Consider the following 22,764-nt stretch of genomic DNA (forward strand, 5'->3'; position numbering starts at 1 on the left):
ATGTGGATTTTCTTCCACCTGTGCTGCCTCTGAGACAGGAAGACCAAGTCCCCTTCTCCTCCTTCCCTTCTCCTCTTCCTCTGCCTACTCAATGTGAAGATGACAAGGATGAAGACTTTTGTGATGATCCACTTCCACTTCATGAATACTACATGTATTTTTCTTCCTTATGATTTTCTCTTTTTTTGAGACAGAGTCTTGCTCTGTCACCCAGACTCGAGTGCAATGGCGTGATCTAGGCTCACTGCAACCTTCATCCCCTGGGTTCAAGCAATTCTCGTACTCAGCCTCCCAAGTAGCTGGAATTACAAGCAGGAGCCACTGCGCCCGGCCCCCCTTATGATTTTCTTACTATCATTTTCTTTTCTCTACCTTGTTTTGTTGTAGGAATACAGTCTGTAATACATAGAACATATGAAATACATGTTCACCAACCATTTATGTTACTGGTAAGGCTTCTGGTCAACAGTAGGCTATTAGTATTTAAGTTTTAGGGGAGTTCAACGTTATACACCAATTTAGAGCTACATCGGGAGACAGTTGGTTCCCCTAACCCCCAGATTGTTCAAGAGCCAGCTGTATATACAGAGATAGATTATAAGCCAGGCATGGTGGCTCACACCTGTAATCCCAGCACTTTGGGAAGCGAAGGTGGGAGGACTGCTTGAGCCCAGGAGTTTGAGAGCAGCCTGGGCAACATAGTGAGACCCTGTCTCTACTAAATAAATAAATAAATAAATAATAAATCTGGATGTGGTGGCTCATTCCTGTAATCCTGGCACTTTGGGAGGCAAAAGTGGGCAGATTACTTGAGGCCAGGAATTCGAGACCAGCCTGGCCAACAAGGCAAAACCCTGTCTCTACTGAAAACACAAAAATTAGCCAGGCATGGTGGTGCATGCAGGTAATCCCAGCTACTTGAGAGGCTGAGACATGAGAATCATTTGAACCTAGGAGGCAGAGGTTGCAGTAAGCTGAGATTGCACCACTTGGCAAAGTGCTGGGAAAGAAGAAAGGAATGAAAGAAAGAGGAAGGAAGGAAGGGAGGGAGGGAAGGAAGGAAGGAAGGAAGGAAGGAAGGAAGGAAGGAAGGAAGGAAGAAAACAAAAGCAAAAGCAAAACCAACAAGCAGCAGAGAGGAAGGGGTTAATCAGAAAGACCAAGCAGCCACACTCCCTCCCCTGAGTTTGTCCTCTGCCAATTGGCGGAGACACCAAGGAACAAAACTTTGCCTTTACTGCAACTGGCCAACAGCAAACACTCGAAACTACCATCCAAAATGCTGGACGACATAGGACTACACCTGGGACTACAGGTGTGCAACAACGTGCCCAGCCAAATGCAATTTTTGTTTGTCAACTATACCTCAACAAAGCTGGGAAAATAAATCCACACATGCAAAAGAAAGAAAGGGCTGCCTACGTGGTTGCTTAGCCAAGTGAAAGTCTCGGGACTGTGAATTGCAACAAACTAGGCCAGGCGCAGTGGCTCACACCTGTAATCCCAGCACTTTGGGAGGCTGAGGTGGGCGGATCACTTGAGCCTCGGAGTTGGAGACTGCAGTTAGCTATGACTGTGCCACTGCACTACAGCCTGGGAGACAGAGCCAGACCCCTATCTCTAAAAATAAAAATTAAAAAATTATATTTAGCTGGGCACAGTGGTGCACGCCTGTGGTCCCAGCTACCCTAATCGGCAGGCTGAGATGGGAGGCTCACTTGAGTCTGGAAGTTGGAGACTGCAGTGACCTATGGTCATGCCACTGCACTCCAGCCTGGGTGACAGAGTCAGACCCCATCTCTAAAAATTAAAATTAAAAAAATATATTTTGCTGGACACGGTGGTGCACGCCTGTGGTCCCAGCTACTCAGCAGGTGAGGCATGAGGATCACTTGAGACTGCAGTGAGCTGTGATCGTGCCTCTGCACTCCAGCCTGGGTGACATAACTAGACCCCCATCTCTAAAAATAAAAAATTAGGGCCGGGCGCGGTGGCTCAAGCCTGTAATCCCAGCACTTTGGGAGGCCGAGGCGGGCGGATCACGAGGTCAGGAGATCAAGACCATCCTGGCTAACACAGTGAAACCCCGTCTCTACTAAAAATACAAGAAAATTAGCCGGGCGTGGTGGCAGGCGCCTGTAGTCCCAGCTACTCGGGAGGCTGAGGCAGGAGAATGGCGTGAACCCGGGAGGCGGAGCTTGCAGTGAGCCGAGATCGCGCCACTGCACTCCAGCCTGGGGCACAGAGCAAGACTCCGTCTCAAAATAAATAAATAAATAAATAAATAAATAAATAAAAAATAAAAAATTAAACATAAATAAATAAATAAGAGTTTCAAAACACAGAGACTTACCGGGAAGACACGATGTAGCCCAGCACGTGGGCCACGAGGAGCCGCCCGTGTGTCTGCTCCAGACGGGCGCAGAGCTGGTGCGTGGCTTCCTCTGCGGTGGTGGCCAGTGGTGCAGGCACGGTGAAGGAGAACCACTTCCGGGCCTCCTCAAAGGCCAGCCTCAGCCGCCCCGGGTTCCCACACTCCGGGAGGCTGGCCCAGAGCAAATCTGTGTGCACTGGGCTCAGCGTCCTCCTTGCAGCCACCAGCAGGTGTTGGATCATCTCCTGGCCTTGGTTTCCAGAGAGGGGCTTCACCTCCCAGTAGGCCTCCGGGTCCAGGAGCACTCTCTGTAAGGTGTCCAAAACCCCCAGTGCCCCCGAGCAAGCTGAGAGGATGAGGTGCACCCTTGGGGGGCAGTTGAGAGGCAGCCAGGGAACCCTCCGAGCATGGCGGACAGAGTCCAGGTCATCCATAGCATCCAGTAGGAGCACAAGAGACTCGAAGTTTCTGCAAGAGACGGTGTGGAGGAGGGTGTGGAAAAACTGGACCACCCTGGTGTGGGCATCCAGAACCTGGGCAGGGGGCAAGGGCAGCCCATAGGCCAGGCAGACCTGGAAGCAGACACTCTTCAGCAGGCCACGGGCATCCGAGCTCATCTGCGATGTCCCCAGCAGCCGCAGGACGGTCACCGTCTTGTGCCCGAGCAGCCTTGGCATCTGCTCAGCCAGCTTGCACATCAGGGCCGTCTTTCCGATGCCCGGGGGCCCGAAGAGTACCAGCGGGGTGTGCTGCTTGCTGTCATCGTGCCTGAGCTGCTGCCCAAGCCGAGCCAGGAGTTCCTGGCGTCCACAGAAGTTCTGGGTGACCTCCGAGCTCTGCCAAAGGTGGTGGCGGATCTCCTGGTAGAGCCACGCCAACTCTTGTCCGGCCACATCCAGCTCACGGAGGCGTTCGAGGACCTGGTGATTGGCCCTCGCCACAAACTGCTCACCCAGCTCCTTCAGGTAGTGGGCGTGAGTTTTGTTCTTGGGGTTCACCAGGTCGCGGCTCCACGGCAGGCGGTGGGCCTTGAGGATCTCGGGGTGCATGTCAGTGATGCGGCCCTTGAGGCTGCTGAGAAGGTTCTGGGCATCAGTGTCCAGGCAGCCATCCGCGAGCCGGTCCACCATCCCGAGGGCGCAGTCTTCAAGGATGTGTTTGTAGAGGTCTTGGATCTCTCGAAGGAAGACGGTCGCTCCCTGGTCCCGGTCCTCTGAGCTCAGCAGGCCCCGCTGTAGCTCCCAGTCAATGACTGCCAAAGTGGGGAAGGTGGGAAGGAAGTGTGGTCATTATTGGGTCAGCAGCTGACCTAAATGGGGTTGCTGGGAGACCTGTTGTTGGGGGACGTGCATTGGTTCTCAAGATTAACGTGCACTAGAGTCCGACCTGGGAGACTCGAAAAGACCCGCATGGCTGGACCCCACCCCCAGAAGTGATTCAGCAGATCTGAGTGAGGCCCCGGAGTTTGCATTTGCAACAAGCCAAGGCTTGCTGGTCCAGGGACTGCACCCAGAGTTACACTAATCAAGCCATTATTCTTAAAGAGAGAGAGAGACGGAGGTTCGCTCTTGTCACCCAGGCTGGAGTGCAATGACATGATCTCGGCTCACCGCAACCTCCGCCTCCTGGGTTCACCCGCCACTCTCCTGCCTCAGTCTCCAGAGTAGCTGGGACTACAGGCACCTGCCACCATGCCCAGCTAATTTTTCTATTTTTCATAGAGACGGGGTTTCACGGTGTTAGCCAGGATGGTTTCAATCTCCTGACCTCGTGATCCACCTGTCTCGGCCTCCCAAAGTGCTGGGATTACAGGCGTGAGTGACCGCGCCCAGCCTAAGCCATTATTCTTACTTTTATTATTATTGAGACACGGTCTCACTCTGCCACCCAGGCTGGAGTGGAGGGGCGCGATCTTGGCTCACTGCAACCTCCGCCTCCCAGGCTCAAGCGATCCTTCTACCTCAGCCTCCCAAATAGCTGGGATTACAGGCATGCATCAGCACACCCGGCTAATTTTTGTATTGTTTTTTTAGAGATGGGGTCTTGCTATGTTGCCCAGGCTGGTCTCCAACTCCTAAGCTCAAGCAATTCTCCAGCCTTGGCCTCCCAAAGTGCTTGGGATGACAGGTGTGAGCCACTGCGCCCGGCCTGATTTAGCTATTATTAATCAAAGACCCCTTAGGGTAGGCAACACAGAGGCCCCGTGTGAGGAGTAGCCCCACTGTAAAACAATACCGTCATCCTCAAAAAGTGAACCATGGAATTACTATCGCACCCAGCAATGTCACTCCCAGGAATCTGCTGAAAAGACCTGAAAACAGAGACTCCAACAAATACTAATACACCCTTGCTTGTAACAGCACCATTCACAACAGCCAAAAGACAGAAACAATCCAAACAGCCATCAGCAGGCTGGGTGCGGGGTCTCACGCCTGTAATCCCAGCACTTTGGGAGGCCAAGGCAGGCAGATCACCTGAGGTCAGGAGTTCGAGATCAGCCTGGTCAACCTGGTGAAACTCCGTCACTACTAAAAATACAAAAATTAGCCTGGCATGATGGCACACGCCTGTAATCCCATCTACTCAAGAGGCTAAGACAGGAGAATCGCTTGAACTTGGGAGGCGGAGGTTGCAGTGAGCCAAGATCATGTCACTGCACTTCAGAGACTCCGTCTCAAAAACAAAACAAATCAAAAGAAACATCCATCAACAGATGAATGGATAAACAAAATATGGTCCTTCCACACAATGGGATACTATTCAGCCATTGAAATGGATGAAATACTCACAGATGCTAAAACGTGGATGAACCTCAAAAATATGATGCCGAGTGAGAGAAGCCAGACACAAAGGCCATGTAGTGCAAGATTCCGTTGACATGAAATGTCCAGAACAGGCAAATTAACAGAGACAGAAAGCAGATTGATGGTGGCCTGCGCTGGGAGAGGGGAGATGGGGAGTGTTTAATGGGTAGGGCTTCTTTTGGGGTGATAAAAATGTCTTGGAGGGCCAGGTGTAGTTCACACCTGTGATCTCAGCACTTTGGGAGGCAAAGGCTGGACAATCGCTTGAGCTCAGGAGTTCGAGACCAGCCTGAGCAACATGGTAAAACCCCGTCTCTACAAAAAATAAGTCAGCAGCCTGTGATGGCGTATGACTGCGGTCCCAGCTACTGAGGAGGCTGAGGTGGGAGGATTGCTTGATCCCAGGAACTGGAGGCCACACTGAGCCATGATCGTGCCACTGCACTCTAGCCTGGGCAACAGAGTAAGACCTTGTCTCAAAAAAAAAATAAAATAAATAAGTACAAAGAAAACGTTAGGCAGGCGCGGGTACTCATACCTGTAATCTCAGCACTTTGGGAGGCCAAGGCGGGCTGATCAAGAGGTCAGGAGTTAGAGACCAGCCTGAGCAACATGGGGAAACCCCGTCTCTACTAAAAATACAAAAATTAGCCAGGTGAGGTGACGCGTGCCTGTAATCCCAGCTACTCAGGAGGCTGAGGCAGGAGAATCGCTTGAACCCAGGAGGCGGAGGTTGCAGTGAGCCGAGATTGCACCACTGCACTCCAGCCTGGGCTACAGAGCGAGACTCCATCTCAAAAAAAAAAAAAAGAAGAAGAAGAAAGAAAAAGAAAAAGAAAAGAAAATGTCTTGGAACTAGACAGAGTTGGCAGTTGTAGATCACAGTGAATGTAATAATTGCCACTGAATTGTATGCAGCTGGCCATTGAAGAATGTGGGCTTTAACTACACAGGTCAAGTTTCTTCTGCCTCTACCATCCCTGAGACAGCAAGACCAACCCCTCCTCTTCCTACTCAAGGTGAAGATGACAAGGATGAAGACCTTTGTGACTGATGAACCACTTACGCTTAAGCAACAGCAAACATATTTTTTCTTCCTTGTGATTTTTGTAATAACATTTTCTTCTCTCTAGCTTACTTTATTACAAGAAAACAGGATATGATAGATATAGATAGAACATACAAAATATATGTTCATCGACTGTTTGTTTGTTTGTTTTTCTTTTAGACAGAGTCTTGCTCTGCTGCCAGGCTGGAGTGCAGTGGTGCTATCTCGGCTCACCACAACCTCTGCCTCCTGGGTTCAAGCAATTCTCCTGCCTTAACCTCCCAAGTAGCTGGGACTACAGGTGCGCACTACCATGCCTAGCTAATTTTTGTATTTTTAGTAGAGACAGGGTTTCACCATGTTGGCCAGGCTGGTCTTGAACTCCTAACCTCGTGATTCATCTGCCTCAGCCTCCCAAAGTGCTGGGATTACAGGCATGAGCCACCGCGCCCGGCCAACTGTTTATGTTTGTTTGTTTATTTGTTTGTTTGATACGGGGTCTCACTCTATCGACCAGACTGAAGTGCAGTGGTACAATCTTGGTTCACTGCAACCTGCACTTCCCAGGCTGACAAAATCCTCCCACCTCACCCTCCTGAGTAGCTGGGACTACAGGTGTGCGCCACCACACCCAACTAATTTTACTTTTTTAAAAAAATAAAGGCGGGGTTTTGCCATGTTGCCCAGGCTGGTCTCCAACTCGGGGCTCAAGTAATCCACCCACCTCAGCCTCCCAAAGTGCTGGGATTACAGGCATGAGCCACTGCACCTGGTCAACAATTTATGTTATTGGTAGGCTATCAGTAGCTACACACAGATTTTCGACGGTGCAAGGGGTTAGAGTCCCTAAACACTATGTTGCTCAAGGGTAGACTGTATTTTATTTAATTAGTTTATTGATTGATTGATTTAGAGACAGGGTCTCACTCTGTCACCCTTGCTGGAGTACAGTGGCAAGATTATAGCTCAATGCAGCCTCCAACTCCTGGGCTTAAGCGATCCTCTCATCTCAGCCTCCTGAGTAGCTGGGGCTACAGGATGCACCACCATACCCAGTTAGTTTTGTTTTTGTTTTTGTTTTTCGAGACAGGTCTCTCTCTGTAACCCTGGTTGGAGTACAGTGGCATGATCTTGGCTCACCACAGCCTCTGCCTCCTGGGCTCAAGCAATCCTCCTGCCTCAGCCTCCTGAGTAACTGGGATTACAGGCCTGAACCACCACGTTTGGCAAATTTTTAAAAGTTTTGTTTGTTTGTTTGTTTGTTTGTTTTTGTAGAGATGAGGTGTCACTATATTGCCCAGGCTGGTCTCGAACTCCTGAACTTAAGTGATTCTCCTGCCTCGGCCTTCCAAAATGCTGGGATTACAGGTAGGCACCACTGGGCCCAGCCTGCCAGATTTTAGTACTACAAATCCTGCATCCTAGGAACCCCTTCATCCCAGGCAAACTGGGATGGTAGTCACCCTGGATTGCTCCCCCTGATCTGGTTTGGCTGTATCCCCACCCAAATCTCATCTTGAATTGTAGCTCCCATAATTCACACGTGTTGTGGGAGGGACCTGGTGGGAGATAACTGAATCATGGGGGGTGGTTCCCCCATACTGTTCTCATGGTAGTGAATAAGTCTCACGGGATCTGATGGTTTTATAAGGAGTTTCCCCTTTTGCTTGGCTCTCACTCTGTCTTACCCGCCACCATGTAAGACATGCCTTTGCTTCTCCTTTGCCTTCTGCCATGATTGTGAGGCCTCCCCAGCCATGTGGAATTATGAGTCCATTAAACCTTTTTCCTTTGTAAATTACTCAGCCTCAAGTAAGTCTTCATTAGTGGCATGAGAACAGACTAATACCCCCCGTGCCAGGAGCCTCCCTGGGAGACGAGAAGAAAGAGTCAGCGAGGAGAGGAAGATCCTGAGACCAAGACTGATCAGGAATGTGGCTGAACTATTTTGGATCAGTAAAACAGCCTTTCTCAGAGCAGAGGGACTAGCTGTTGACTGGTTTGGCATTTGCAAGAAATGCAGACTGTTGCATTTTTGCCAACAGGGGATGGATATTCTGAACACGCAGTCAGTTTCATGTGGATCTCAAAGGGGAGTCTCTGCCGCCTCACCTGACCGGTGGTAGCGCTGCCACTGCTCCTGGGTGATGAGCCCCAGCCTGCGGGCCTCCTGGGCTCCAGAGCGTAGGACAGAGGTTAGGGTAGCCTCCTCTGGTTCACAGGCCTCCCCGGTACCTGGTGCCTGCAGGACGTAGGTGGGAGGAATCGCATTCTCGTCCCTCCGGAAGTGTCGTGCCACCAGCTCCAGGTCACTTGGCCTGGCAGTGAGACGGGCCCTCAATACCTCCCACTCCTTCTCATCGATCCGCGAGGGAACCACACAGGGGCCGTACTGATCACCGATGAGGGCCTGGCGGAGAGGAAATCACAGATGCAAATCTCACTTTTTTTCTTCAGACAGGGTCTTGCTCTGTTGCCCAGGCTGGAGTGTGGTGGTGCAACCATGGCTCACTGCAGCCTCGACATCCTGGGTTTAAGTGATCCTCCCGCTAGGACCACAGTCATACACCACCACACCTGGCTAATTTTTAAGTTTTTATTTTTGGTCTCACTACATTACCCAGGCTGGTGTTGAACTCCTGGACTCAAGTGATCCTCCCATCCCAGCCTCACAAAGTGCTGGGATTACAGTCGTGAGCCACTGTCCCCAGCCACAATTTACTATTCTTTGTCCAATTCAATGTATAAGTAAATGACTCTAGCTGCTTTTGTGGGTTCTTATTTCCTTATGAGGGTTCTTGTGCCATGTAAAAAACTTGTATTAGTAAATGTATGTCGGCCGGGTGTGGTGGCTCACTCCTGTAATCCCAGCACATTGGGAGACCAAGGCGGGTGGATCACCTGAGGTCAGGAGTTCAAGACCGGCCTGGCCAACAGGGCGAAACACCATCTCTACTAAAAATATAAAAATTAGCTGGTTGTGGTGGCAGGAGCCTGTTATGCCAGCTACCTGGGAGGCTGAGGCAGGAGAATCACTAGAACGCAGGAGGCAGAGGTTGTAGCGAGCCAAGATCGAGCCACTGCACTCCAACCTGGGCGACAGAGTGAGACTCTGTCTCAAAACAAATAAATAAATAAATAAATAAATGTGTATGGTTTTTTTTCCTGTTAATCAATTTTACGTCAGTTTAATTCTTGAATCCAACCAGCACTCTAAGAAGATGGAAGTGAAGTTGACCACTCTGATAGTCTGGAGCCACCAGAAGTCATGAGGGGCAATAAAGAATTGTCCCCTAGGCTAGGCATGGTGGCTCATGCCTGTAATCCCAACACTGTGAGAGGCCAAGGCAGGAGGATCTCTTGAGACCAGAAGTTAGAGACTAGCTGGGCAACATAATGAGATCCCATCTCTACAAAAATTAAAAATTATCAGGGTGTGTGGGTGTGCATCTGTAGTCTCAGATACTCAGGAGGCTGAGGCTGGAGGATCACTTGAGCTCAGGAGTTCAAGGCTGCAGTGAGCTGTGATTGCACCACTGCACTCCAGCCTGGGGGACAGAGTAAGACCCTGTCTCTAAAAAAAAAAAAAAACCCACAAATAATGGGGCCGGGCAAGGTGGCTCATGTCTGTAATCTCAATACTTTGGGAGGCTGAGGTGGGCAGATCATTTGAGGTCAGGAGTTCAAGACCAGTCTGGCCAAAACAGTGAAACCCCATCTCTACTAAAGATACAAAAATTAGCCAGGCATGGTGGTATGCACATGTAATCCCAGCTACTAGGGAGGATGAGGCAGGAGAATCACTTGAAGCCAGGAGGCGAAGTTTGCAGTGAGCCAAGATCGCGCTGCTACACTCCAGCCTGGGTGACAGAGCAAGACTGTCTCAAATAAAATAATAATAATAGGCAACATAGTGAGATCCTGTCTCTATAAAAAATTTTTTTAAAAAAATAGCCAGGTGTGAGTTAGCCGGTGTGGTGGCGGGTGCCTGTAGTCCCAGCTACTTGGGAGGCCAAGGCAGGAGAATGGCGTGAACCCAGGAGGCAGAGTTGGCAGTGAGCCAAGATCATGCCACTGCACTCTAGCCTGGGCAACAGAGCGAGACTCCGTCCTAAAAAAAATAAAAATAAAAACATAAAAAATAAAAATAAATTTAAAAAAATAGCCAGGCATGGTGGCACATGTCTGTAGTCCCAGCTACTCAGGAGGCTGAACAGGGAGGATTGCCTGAACCTGGGAAGTCAAGGCTGCCATAAGCCATGATCATACCACTGCACTGTGCAGCCTGGGCAAGACCATGTCTCAAAAAAAGTTAAAATTTGCATTAAAATATTATTTATCAGCCGGGCGTGGTGGCTCACGCCTGTAATCCCAGCACTTTGGGAAGCTGAGGCAGGAGGATCACCTGAGACTAGGGAGTTCAAGATCAACCTGACCAATGTGGAGAAAACCCATCTCTACTAAAACTGCAAAATTAGCCAGGTGTGGTGGCGCATGCCTGTAATCCCAGCAACTCGGGAGCCTGAGGCAGGAGAATCGCTTGAACCCTGGAGGCGGAGGTTGTGGTGAGCTGAGATCGTGCCATTGCACTCCAGCCTGGATGACAAGAGAGAAACTCTGTCTCTCTCTCTCCCACTATATATACATATATATATATAAAATGTATATATAATATATGTACATATATGTATATATGATTTATCTTGATAACTGAGATTTAATTTAAATCTTGTGGTTGTTCTCCATTCTTGTTCTGATCCTTCCAGGGAGAATCAGAGGTGAAGCAGGGCTAAGAGGACCCTAAGTCCAGCTTTCTCCTTTTATTATCATGGAAACAGGGGCCTGGGGATGGAACAGAATTAGTCCAAGGTCACTGGGTGGCTTAAGGGCTAGGATTTTGCCACAGCACTCCAGCCTTGATGACAGAAGAAGACCCTGTCTCAAAAAAAAGAAAAAAAGAAAGAAAAGTTAACCTGGAGGAGGCCTAGCCCTTTAGGTCAGAGCCAAAGTCCAGTTTCCCCATGATGAAATAGAAGCAATCGGCTGGGTGCGGTGGCTCACCCCTGTAATCCCAGCACTTGGGAGGCTGAGGCAGGCAGATCACCTGAGGTCGGCAGGCGGATCACCTGAGGTCGGGAGTTTGATTTTTTTTTTTTTTTTTTTTGAGACGGAGTCTTGCTCTGTCGCCCAGGTTGGAGTGCGGTGGCGCAATCTCCACTCACTGCAAGCTCCGACTCCCGGGTTCATGCCATTCTCCTGCCTCAGCCTCCCGTGTGGCTGGGACTACAGACGCCCGCCACCGCGCCCGGCTAATTTTTGTATTTTTAGTAGAGACGGGGTTTCACCGTGTTAGTCAGGATGGTCTCGATCTCCTGACCTCGTGATCCGCCCGTCTCGGCCTCCCAAAGTGCTGGGATTACAGGCGTGAGCCACCGCGCCCGGCCTAGGTCGGGAGTTTGAGACCAGCCTGACCAACATGGAGAAACCCTGTCTCTACTAAAAAAAAAAAAAAATACAAAAAATTAGCCAGGCATGGTGGTGTGTGCCTGTAATCCCAGCTACTCAGGAGACTGAGGCAAGAGAATCGCTTGAACCCAAGAGGCAGAGGTTGCGGTGAGCCGAGATGGCGCCACTGCACTGTAGCCCGGGCAACAAGAGCAAAACTCCATCTGAAATGAAAGAAAGAAAGAAAGAAAGAAAGAAAGAAAGAGAGAGAGAGAGAGAGAGAGAGAGAGAGAGAGAGAGAGAGGAGAGAGAGAGAGAGAAAGAAAGAAAGAAAGAAAGAAAGAAAGAAAGAAAGAAAGAAAGAAAGAAAGAAAGAAAGAAAGAAAGAAAGAAAGAAAGGAAGGAAGGAAGGAAGGAAGGAAGGAAGGAAGGAAGGAAGGAAGGAAAGAAAGAAAGAAAGAAAGAAAGAAAGAAAGAAAGAAAGAAAGAAAGAAAGAAAGAAAAAAGAAAGAAAGAAAGAAAGAAAGGGAGAGAGAGAAAGAGAGAGAGAGAGAGAGGGAGGGAGGGAGGGAGGGAAGGAAGGAAGGAAGGAAGGAAGGAAGGAAGGAAGGAAAAAGAGAGAGAGAGGGAGGGAGGGAGGGAAAGGAAGGAAGGGAGGAAGGAAGGAAGGGAGGAAGGAAAGAGAAAGAAAGAAAGAAAGAAAAAGAAATAGAAAGAAAAGAAGGAAGTAAGGAAGGAAGGAAAGGAGGAAGGAAGGGAGAAAGAGAAGCAATCACCCCTCCACACTTCTTTGAGTTAGGAAACCTGAATAAATGGAATCATGCATGTTGAAAAAGACACTGTTCTCCAGGGACCCTTGCACCAGTAACAGCCTCGTATGAACAAGAGAAGTTGGAAAAGTCATAGCCAGGTGGTATGGTTTGGATGCTTGTCCCCCACCTCTGCCAACCAAAACTCCTGTTGAAACTTAATCCCCAGTGTGGTAGCATTGAGAGGTAGGGCCTTTAAGAGGTGATTAGGTCATGAGGCTCTGCCATCATGAATGGATTAACCCACTCATGGATGAATGGATGAAAGGATGAATGGATGAAAAGGTTATCATGAGAATGTGACTTGTAGCTTTATAAGAACAGGAAGAGAGACTGAGACTTGAGATAGCACACTCACCCTCTTGCCATGTGATGCCCTGCACCACCTCAGGACTCTATGAGAACCCAGTAGCAAGAAGGCCCTCACCAGATGCAGCCCCTTGACCTCGGACTTCCCAGCATCCAGAAATCTAAGAAATGAATTTCTGGCTGGGCACAGTGGCTCACACCTGTAATCCTAGCAGTTTGGGAGGCCAAAGTGGGTGGGTCACTTGAGGTCAGGAGTTTGAGACCAGCCTGACCAATGCGGTGAAACCCCGTCTCTACAAAAAACACAAAAATTAGCTGGAAATCGCTTGAACCTGGGAGGCAGAGGTTGCAGTGCGCTGAGGTCCTGCCACTGCACTCCAGCCTGGGCAATGGAGCAACTTCATCTCAAAAAATATATAATAGAAGGCCGGGTGTGGTGGCTCACGCCTGTAATCCCAACACTTTGGGAGGCCGAGGAGGGTGGGTCACCTGAGATCAGGAGTTCGAGACCAGCCTGGCTAACATAGTGAAACCCTGTCTCTACTAAAAATATTTAAAAATTAGCCAGGCTTGGTAGTGGGTGCCTGTAATCCCAGTTACTTAGGAGGCTGAGGCAGGAGAATTGCTTGAACCCAGGAGATGGAGGTTGCAGTGAGCCAACATGGTCCCACTGCACTCCAGCCCGGTTGACAGAGTGAGACTCCATCTCAAAATTAATAATAATAATAATAATAATAATAATAATAATAATAATAATTTCTTTTTAATTCTTTTTTCTTCTTCTTTTTTTCTTAAGAGACAGACTCTTCCTCTGGCACCCAGGCCACAGTGCCACTGTGCAATCATAGCTCACCGCCACCTCAAACTCCTGGGCTCAAGGGATTTTCCCACCTCAGCCTCCCGAGCAGCTAGGACTACAAGCATGAGCCACTGCCCCAGCTAACTGTTTTATTCTTTTTGTAGAGATGGGGTCTTGCTATGTTGCCCAGGCTGGTCTTGAACTCCTGGGATCACACGATCCTCCGACTTTAGCCTCCCAAAGCACTGGGATTACAGGTGTGATCCACGGTGTCTGGCCTCATCTCTTTATAACTAGTCAGTTTCAGCGATTCTGTTATAAGCAACAGAAAATGGACTAAGACACAAGCCAAGCACAGACCAGTGGTTATACGAAGGAAACAGGTGGTAAAAAAAACAAAACAAACAAGCTGCTCCAGTCTGTGGGATCAGGGCAAGGGAAACAGGAACAGTTCCCACTGGGAACAACTCTCAGAGCTCTGGAGATACAAGAGGCAAGAGCCTCTCTAGAAGGAAGCACCATGGGGAGCTGTCCCCAGCCTCGGTGCTGCCTAATAACTTATTTACCAGACAGACACCTCTCCAAGGGCCTCCAGCACATCTCTGATTTTTGTGGAAGGCCCCCCACAAATCAGAGTCAGGGAGCAGAATGATGCTGTGGCTCTTGGGCAGTAAAGGGGTGATGCCTGGTTCAAGAGGGAAGCAGGAAGTAAGTCCAGGTCAGCCGGCGATGGGCTTCCTTTCTGGAAGGTCCCAGGGCTGGTTGGTCAGGCCCCAGAGAAGCTCAGAGATCACCCCTAGGTTCCCTGTGCAATCAGGAAGCTGCACTGTGCTTTTGGCTGCCTGTAATTTGGGTTCCAAAATCAAGTTCCTCCTGGCGTTCTTGTCTCCCTTCTTTTCCCTTTCTTCCTTAATTTTTTTTTTTTTTTTTTTTTTTTTTTTTTTTTTTTTTTTTTTTTGTAGAGATGGGGTCTCACTATGGTACTCAAGCTGGTCTTTAACTCCTGGGCTCAAGTGATCCTCTAGCTTCAGTCTCTTGAAGTGCTGGGATTACAGGCATGCGTCACGGTCAGCCTCTCTCTCCTTTTTTTTTTTCTTGGAAACTCAATAAACTGATCATTGGGCTCCTTTGAAAAATTAAATTTAGGAGACTGGAAATTTAGGAGATTTACAACAGAATGTAGAGTTTTCCAAACATTAGGATATATTTTAAAGCAGTAATAAATAAAACAGAGTGGCACCAAATTACAATAGAAGTGTAGATCAAAAGAATAACTGTAATCCCAGCTACCCAGGAGACTAAGGCTGGAGGATTGCTTCAGTCCAGGAGTTCAAATCCAGTCTGGGCAACATAGCAAGACCTTGTCTAAAAAAAAAAAAAAGGAGAGAAATATACATAAATATGTATGTTTTGCCCATTATTCCTGGCTCATAATTCCCAAAGCCCTTGTTACAATCTTTTGCTGTAATGTTGGGACACTTTAGGTCTCAGAAGCAGACCTCAGAAAATAGAATATCTCTCTGGCCTTCACCTTCTCCAATTTTTTTTTTTTTGACAGAGTCTCCCTCTGTTGCCCAGTCTGGAATGCAGTGGCACAATCTCGGCTCACTCCAACCTCTGCCTCCCAGTTTCAAATGATTATCCTGCCTCAGCTTCACGAGTAGCTGGGATTACAGGTGTGCACCGCCATGTCTGACTAATTTTTGTATTTTTAGCATAGATGGGGTTTTACCATGTTTCCCAGGCTGCTCTCAAACTCCTGACCTCAAATTATCCACCTGCCTCAGCCTACCAAAATGCAGAGATTACAGGAGTGAGCCACCGCACCTTGCCATGATACTTTACTTTTTCCCTCTTTACTGTCCAGGACAGGGATCAGCACATTTTTCCTGGAAAAAGTCAGATAGTCAATATTTTTGGCCTTACAGGCCAGATGGTCTCTGTCAGAATGACTAAACTCTGCCATTACAGTTTGAAAGCAGTGCTAGACAAAGTGAAAAAAAGTGGACATGGCTGTGTGCCAATAAAGTTTTACTTACAAAGACAGGCAGCAGGCCACACTTGCCTTTCAGGCTATAGCTTATTGACCTCTGCTCTAGAATTTCTTTCTTTCTTTCTTTCTTTTTTGAGCAAGAGCAACAGAGTCTTCCTCTGTTGCCCAGGCTGGAGTACAGTGGCATGATCTCGGCTCACTACAACCTCCACCTCCCAGGTTCAAGCAATTCTCCTGCCTGAGCCTCCCAAGTAGCTGGCATTACAGGCACGTGCCACCACGCCCAGTTAATTTTTATATTATATTTTTTTAGTAGATATGGGGTTTCACTATGTTGGCCAGGCTGGTCTCAAACTCCTGACCTCATGATCCACCCGCCTTGGCCTCCCAAAGTGCTAGGATTACAGGTGTGAGCCACCACTCCCGACCCCCTGCTCTAGAATTTCTAAGGAAAATGTGATCATTCTGTATCTGGATGTATCTGGAACTCGATGTAATAAATTAAGATTCAGGCCAGCCTGGGCAACATCAAGACCTCATCTCAAAAAAAAAAAAAAAAAAAAAAAAAAAACCTTAAAACTAGAGAGCAGTTGCATTGGTTTATGCCTGTAATCCCAGAACTTTGGGAGGCCAGGGTGGGAGGATCACTTGTGCCCAGGAGTTTGAGATAAACCTGGGCAACATAGTGAGATCCCATCTTTCCAAAACAATACTAGCCAACTGTGGTGGCACACACCTGTAGTCCCAGCTACTCAGGAGAACAAGGCAGGAAGATCACAAGCCCAGGAGTTCAAGTCTATAATGAGCCATGATCTCGCCACTACACTCTAGCCTGGTCAACAGAGAAAGACCCTGTCTCAAAAAAAGAGAGAAAAAAAAAAAAAGACTAAGGAATATCATTCAATTTTAATAGCACAAACCATTAATTGTGGACTGGAGAGTGACTTTGTGATAGAGGGGGTATAACTGGAAGACAGAGGGGAGAAGTTCCCACAACCTGAAACCAGTGGTCACATGGAGGAAAAAAAATATCCTAAGACCCTGAGGGTTTCCACCGTTTCCATGGTTTTCCAGGATCCCAAAGTCCCATAGGCATAAAGTAGAGGATGTGGGGAAGGTGGGAGAAAGTCCAGATCAAATTCTAAGATTCCTTCTGGCTTCAACACTCTACTCTCCAAGCCACCTGCTGCTTCCATTTGACAGCTAATGACTGGATCCCATTCAGCTCTGCAGAAAGAGTGCTGTGATTGATTAGTAATGTCTGCCGCAGGCAGGCCATAGGGATAAAGTACGAAAGCAGAAATGGTACCTACTGCCCTCCGCTGATCAGTTTGTCTAGAAAGCAGGGGGCATATCCTGGAGGAGTAAGAGCTAACCCATTCTTCCCGAGACACTCACAACAAAAGCTGGCCCTATGGATGTTTTCCAACACCGGTCGACCTCCTCCAAGCAGAGTTCTGTGGTCAAGTGGTCAGTGACTTCAGTGTTCCGGATACCCCACCTCAGATCAACGACCTGGGAAATAGAAACACAAGTTTGTCAGAGAGGTGGCATGACAGATGATTTGTTTTTTCAATTCCTTTTGACAAAAGCAGAAAGTTTCTTTCAAAAATTTTTGACAGCCTCTTCCTGTAGGGGGATGTCTGGATTAAAAGAACTTGAACCAAATTCATAACCTCAGTATAATCATGAGAAAAATAACAGACAGACCCACACCGGAGGGAAGGGCATTCTTCAAGACGCCCTGCCAGTCAAAGCCAAGCATGGTGGCAGGCACCTGTAGTCCCAGCTACTCAGGAGGCTGAGGTAGGAGGATCAATTGAGCCCACAAGATAGAGGTTGCAGTAAGCTCTTATTGTACTACTGTATGCCAGCCTGGACGACAGAGCCAGGCCCTGCTGAAAGAAAGAAAGAGAGAGAGAGAGAGAGAGAGGAAGGAGACTGCCAAGGACATGAGAAATAAGGAGACTAAGAAATTGACACAGACCAGAGGAGACTGGGGCAATAAGACAATGAAATGCAACGGGGTACCCTGGATGGGATTCTTCACCAGAAAAGACTTAGATAGAAGAGCTGGCAACATTTGAATAAAGTTAGGAGGTTAACAGTCACATACCAATGTTGATTTCTCTTTTTTTTTTTTTTTTTGAGATGGAGTCTTGCTATGTCGCCCAGGCTGGAGTGCAGTGGAGCGATCTTGTCTCACTGGAAAATCGATCCTTCCTTCCTTCCTTCCTTCCTTCCTTCCTTCCTTTCTTCTTTCCTTCCACCCTCCCTCCTTCCTTCCTTCCTTCCTTCCTTCCAGTGGCATGATCTTGGCTCATTGCAACTTTTGCCTCCTGGGTTCAAGCCATTCTTATGCCTCAGCCTCCTAAGTAACTGGGACTACAGGTGTACACCACCATGCCTCGCTAATTTTTTGTATTTTTAGTAGAGATAAGATTTCACCATACTGGCCAGGCTGGTCTCGAACTCTTGGCCTCAGGTGATTCCCCCACCTGGGCCTCCCAAAATGCTGAGATTACAGGCGTAAGCCACTGCTCCCAGCCTGATTTATTTCTCTTTTTTTTTTTTTTTTTGGTGGAGGGGGGACAGAGTCTTGCTCTGTCACCCAGGCTGGAGCTTAGTGGTGCACTCTTAGCTCACTGCAACCTCCACCTCCCCCCAGGTTCAAGCGATTCTCCTGCCTCAGCCTCCCAAGCAGCTGGGATTACAGGCGTGCGCCACCACACCTGGCTAAATTTTTTTGTATTTTTATTAGAGATAAATCTTCACTATGTTGGTCAGGCTGGTCTCAAACTCCTGATCTCAAGTGATCTGCCTGCCTCAGCCTCCCAAAATGCTAGGATTACAGGCGCGAGGTACTGCACCTGGCCTCAAAGTTTATTTCATAGTTGTAACAACATTGTTGGTTGTGCTGTGGTTACGTAAAATGATAGGAAACACAGAGTTTGGGGGTGTTTGGGAACTCTGTACTGTCAGTGCGTTTCCTGTAAGCCTAAATTCCAAATTCAGAAGTTTATTTATAAACATTTAGTTGGGCACGGTGGCGTGTGCCTGTAATCACAGCTACTCTGGAGGCTGAGGCATGAGGATTGCTTGAGCCCAGGAGTTCAAGACCAGGTTGGGCAACATAGCAAGACCTCATCTCTAAAAAAATTAAAAAGTAAGTTAATTAAAAATTTAAAAATTAAAATAGATGCAGGGTGAAGTGGCTCACGCCTATAATCCCAGTACTATGGGAGGTCGAGGCAGGAGGATCTCTTGAGGCAAGGAGTTTGAGATCAGCCTAGACAATATAGGGAGAACTTGTATCTGCAAAATAAATAAATAAATAAATAGCCAGGTGTGCTGGTGTGTGCCTGTGGTCCCAGATACTTGAGAGGCTGAGGCAGGAGGCTCACCTGAGCCCAGGAAGCAGAAGCTGCAGTGAGCTGTGATCGCACCCCTGCACTCCAGCCTGGATGACAGAGCGAGACCTTGTTGCAAGAAAAAAAGAAAAAAGATGAAAAAGCTCTCTAAAAAAAGGAACTTGGCCATTTTCAAACTGTTGCTTTGAAAGTAACGACGTGTCCACACTTGTTCACAAAGCTTTCCTTGCAAAGGAGGGTGTTTAGTTTGGCCAACACTGGACATAGCAAGGTCTCCTTGGCAACCGCACGCTTAGCGGTTCATTTGTGCCTGCTCGCCACGGGGAGGCTGGGCAGAACGGCTCAGTTCAAGTAGGCAAAGCTGACCCTGCGGAAGGCTGGGGTGACAGGGAGACAACGACAACTCAGAATAGTCCCTGCCTCCTGAATTCTTTAGTTCCGAGGAAAAGGCACAAAGATTCCTATGTGGGAAGGCCAGCAGTACTGAATGTGACTGGAGGAAGAAAGCGGGAGGAACAATGAGTTAGAGGAGCAGGAAAGGAAAAAGGGTCAGGAGTCAGCCTCCGGAAGGAGCTTGTGCCTCCGGAGAGACCACCGTCCCCGTATTACGCATGGAGGACGTTGACAGCATCCGCGTCAGAGCACCCGCGTGGGCATTAAACAGAAGAGCTCGACCATTTCATCGGCTCTCAGTGCTGATGCTTTCATAGTGCCTCTGACATTGAACTATGTCTCATGATCAATGGTGGGCACAGTGGAATTTCCAGCACTGCTTCTTTCTTAGTAATAAATATACAAACCATAACAATCATGCATCTTTTTCCTTTTCTTTTCTTTTTTACCCAAAGATCCACTTGATTTTTTTTTTCTTTTAGACGGAGTCTTGCTCTGTTGCCAGGCTGGAGAGCAGTAGCATGATCTCAGCTCACTGCAACCGCCACCTCCCAGGTTCAAGCAATTCTCCTGCCTCAGCCTCCTGAGTAGCTGGGATTACAGGTGTGCGTCAACACACCCGGCTAATTTTTGTATTTTTAGTAGAGAGGGGGTTTCACCATGTTGTCCAGGCTGGTCTCGAACTCCTGACCTCAGGTGATCCACCATCCTTGGCCTCCCAAAGTGCTGGGATTACAGGCATGAGCCACTGCGCCCGGCCCAGATTTTTTTTTTTTTTAAGACAGCATCCCAATCTGGCACCCAGGCTAGAGTGCAGTGGCTCCATCACAGCTCACTGCAGCCTCAAACTCCTGGGCTTGAGTGATCCTCCCGCCTCAGCCTCCCCAGTAGCTGGGACTACAGGTGGGCATCACTGCACCCAGCTCACTTTTTTAAAAATTTTATAGAGACGGGATCTTGTTATATTACCCAGGCTGGTATCAAACTCCTGGCCTCCAGTAATCCTCCTGCTTTGGCCTCCCAAAGCACTGGGAATGCAAGTGTTAGCCACTGTGCCTGACCTCATCTTTTAACCAAATGGGACTTTGATGCAATGAATCATTCTGATAAATAGCAAGGAGGCAGCCTCAAGTTAAGCTGAGACTCCAAAGACGGTTCATCAGTTTCCACAAGGAAATGTGCAGGCAGAAACATCCCTGGTTAGCCAGGCATAGTGGTGCATGCCTGTAGTTTCAGCTCCTCAGGAGGCCAAGGCAGGAGGATCCCTTGAGCCCAGAAGGTCCAGGTTGCAGTGAGCTGTGAGATCACACCACTGCACTTTTTGTTTGTTTGTTTCTTTGTTTGTTTTTGAAAGGAGGTCTTGCTCTGTCGCCCACTGGACCTCATCTCAAAAAAAAAAAAAAAAAAAAAAATTCCCTAGCCAGAGATTGGTATAAGGAGGCACTATTAGGGGCTCCTACTGTTTTGGGACTGTGCCAATTAAGTACACCATCAGCATTCTAGAAAAAGGCATGTCCAACCTCCATGCCCATCCCCCAAATCCCAAAGACCTCTTATACTCCTCCTGAAGCCCAGTAGGAAGAGGGCCAGGAAGCCCTGAAGGCAAGACAAAAACAGCAGCAACAATGACAGACAGTTAAATGTCATGCCCAAGGTCACACTGCAAGGGAGGCAGCAACGAATCTGTGTTTCAAAGCATTCGCTCCTACCCACTTTTCTACACTGCCTGCCACGCTAACCAAGCAAGGTGCGCACGGCTGTAACCCCTCCACCTGTCTTTTGTTTTTTCTTTTCTTTTTTGAGACAGAGTCTTGCTCTGTCACCCATGCTGGAGTGCAGTGGCTTGATCTCAGCTCACTGCCATCTCCACTTCCTGGGTTCAAGCGATTCTCCTGTCTCAGCCTCCTGAGTAGCTGGGACTACAGGCACGAGCCACCACGCCCAGCTAATTTTTATATTTTTAGTAGAGACGGAGTTTTACCACATTACACAGGCTAGTCTCGAGCTTCTGACCTCAAGCGATCTGCCCGCCTTGGCCTCCCAAAGTGCTGGGATTACAGGTGTCAGCCACCGTGCCCGATCCCACCTGCTTTTTTATAGTCCCAAGGATTTTTATCTCCACAGCCGGATCCCCAGGACTAACTACAGAATCTGCGGGGTTTGGTGCAAAAAGAACATGTGGGCCCATTGTTTAAAAATCATTGTGAATTTTAAAACTCAACAATAACATGTTAAAAGATAGCCGGGCGTGGTGGCAGGCACCTGTAATCCCAGCCACTCAGGAGGCTGAGGCAGGAGAATAGCTTGAACCCTGGAGGCCAAGGTTGCAGTGAGCCGAGATCGCACCGTTGCACTCCAGCCTGGGTGGTAGAGAGAGACTCTGTCTTAAAAAAAAAAAAAAAAAAAGCATAGAGCTGGGCTTGGTGGCTCACGCCTGTAATCCCAGCATTTTGGGGGGTTGAGGCAGGCGGATCACAAGGTCAAGAGGTCAAGACCATCCTGGCCAACACGGTGAAACCCCATCTCTACTAAAAATACAAAAATTAGCTGGGCGTGGTGGTGGGCGCCTGTAGTCCCAGCTACTCAGGAGCCTGAGGCAGGAGAATTGCTTGAACCTGGGAGGCGGAGGTTGCAGTGAGCTGAGATGGTGCCACTGCACTCCAGCCTGGCGATAGAGCAAGGACTACGTGTCAAAAAAAAAAAAAAAAAAAAAAAAAAGCATGGAGCCCAGAGTGACTTGCGGTTACCTCAAACATCAGGCCGTGCTTCTGGCAGAAGGTCTGCACCTCGGGGTAGGCAGTGCTCTGCAGGGCTTCCCGCTCTGCGTCCATATCTGCAGGGAAGGGCATGGAGGATATTAGTGGAAAGGACCCAGAACTCTTCCCAGTCTCATAGCTCTGCTTTTATTTTATTGATAGACTTTTGTCTTTTTTCCCCATTTTTGTGGAAAATGGGATCTCGCTATGTTGCCCAGGTCTCAAGTTCCTGCCCTCAAGAGATCCTCTCTCCTCTGCCTTCCAAAGTGTTGGGATTACAGGCGTGAGCCACTGCGCCTGGCCTATGACTAAAGCCTCATCTGCCGCCACCATCTCAAAAATAAAATAAAATAATAGCAATAGGCAGTTATTTTATTTATTTTGTGGAGTCTCCCTATGTTTCCTAGGCTCCCTATGCTTCCTATGTTTGTGAAGAGTGCTGTTGAAAACACATAGGTAGGCTGGGCTAGAGAATAACAGGGACAAATCTTTCTTTTCCTTGCCTGCCTGCCTTCCATTCCTTCCTTCCTTCCTTCCTTCTTTCTTTCCTTCCTTCCCTCTCTCTTTCTTTCTTTCTTTTCTTTTTTCTTTTTCTTTTTTTTTTTTTTGAGACAGAGTCTCACTCTGCTGCCCAGGCTGGAATGCAGTGGCACAATCTCAGCT

The 22,764-nt window shown here is 48.3% G+C and overlaps 1 protein-coding gene across 1 annotated transcript in view; it reads right to left on the minus strand.

The window, feature by feature from the left end:
• NWD1 (NACHT and WD repeat domain containing 1) overlaps window positions 1-22,764 on the minus strand; it is an 81,855-nt gene that overhangs the window by 56,443 nt on the left and 2,648 nt on the right. Inside the window, 4 exon segments of the mRNA XM_073015755.1 lie at window positions 2,354-3,626; window positions 8,339-8,636; window positions 16,980-17,096; window positions 22,093-22,178. Of these exon segments, the coding sequence (XP_072871856.1) occupies window positions 2,354-3,626; window positions 8,339-8,636; window positions 16,980-17,096; window positions 22,093-22,178 (1,774 nt within the window).

This window comes from Chlorocebus sabaeus, chromosome 6 (assembly GCF_047675955.1).
Source record: "Chlorocebus sabaeus isolate Y175 chromosome 6, mChlSab1.0.hap1, whole genome shotgun sequence".
Classification (NCBI taxonomy): Eukaryota; Metazoa; Chordata; class Mammalia; order Primates; family Cercopithecidae; genus Chlorocebus; species Chlorocebus sabaeus.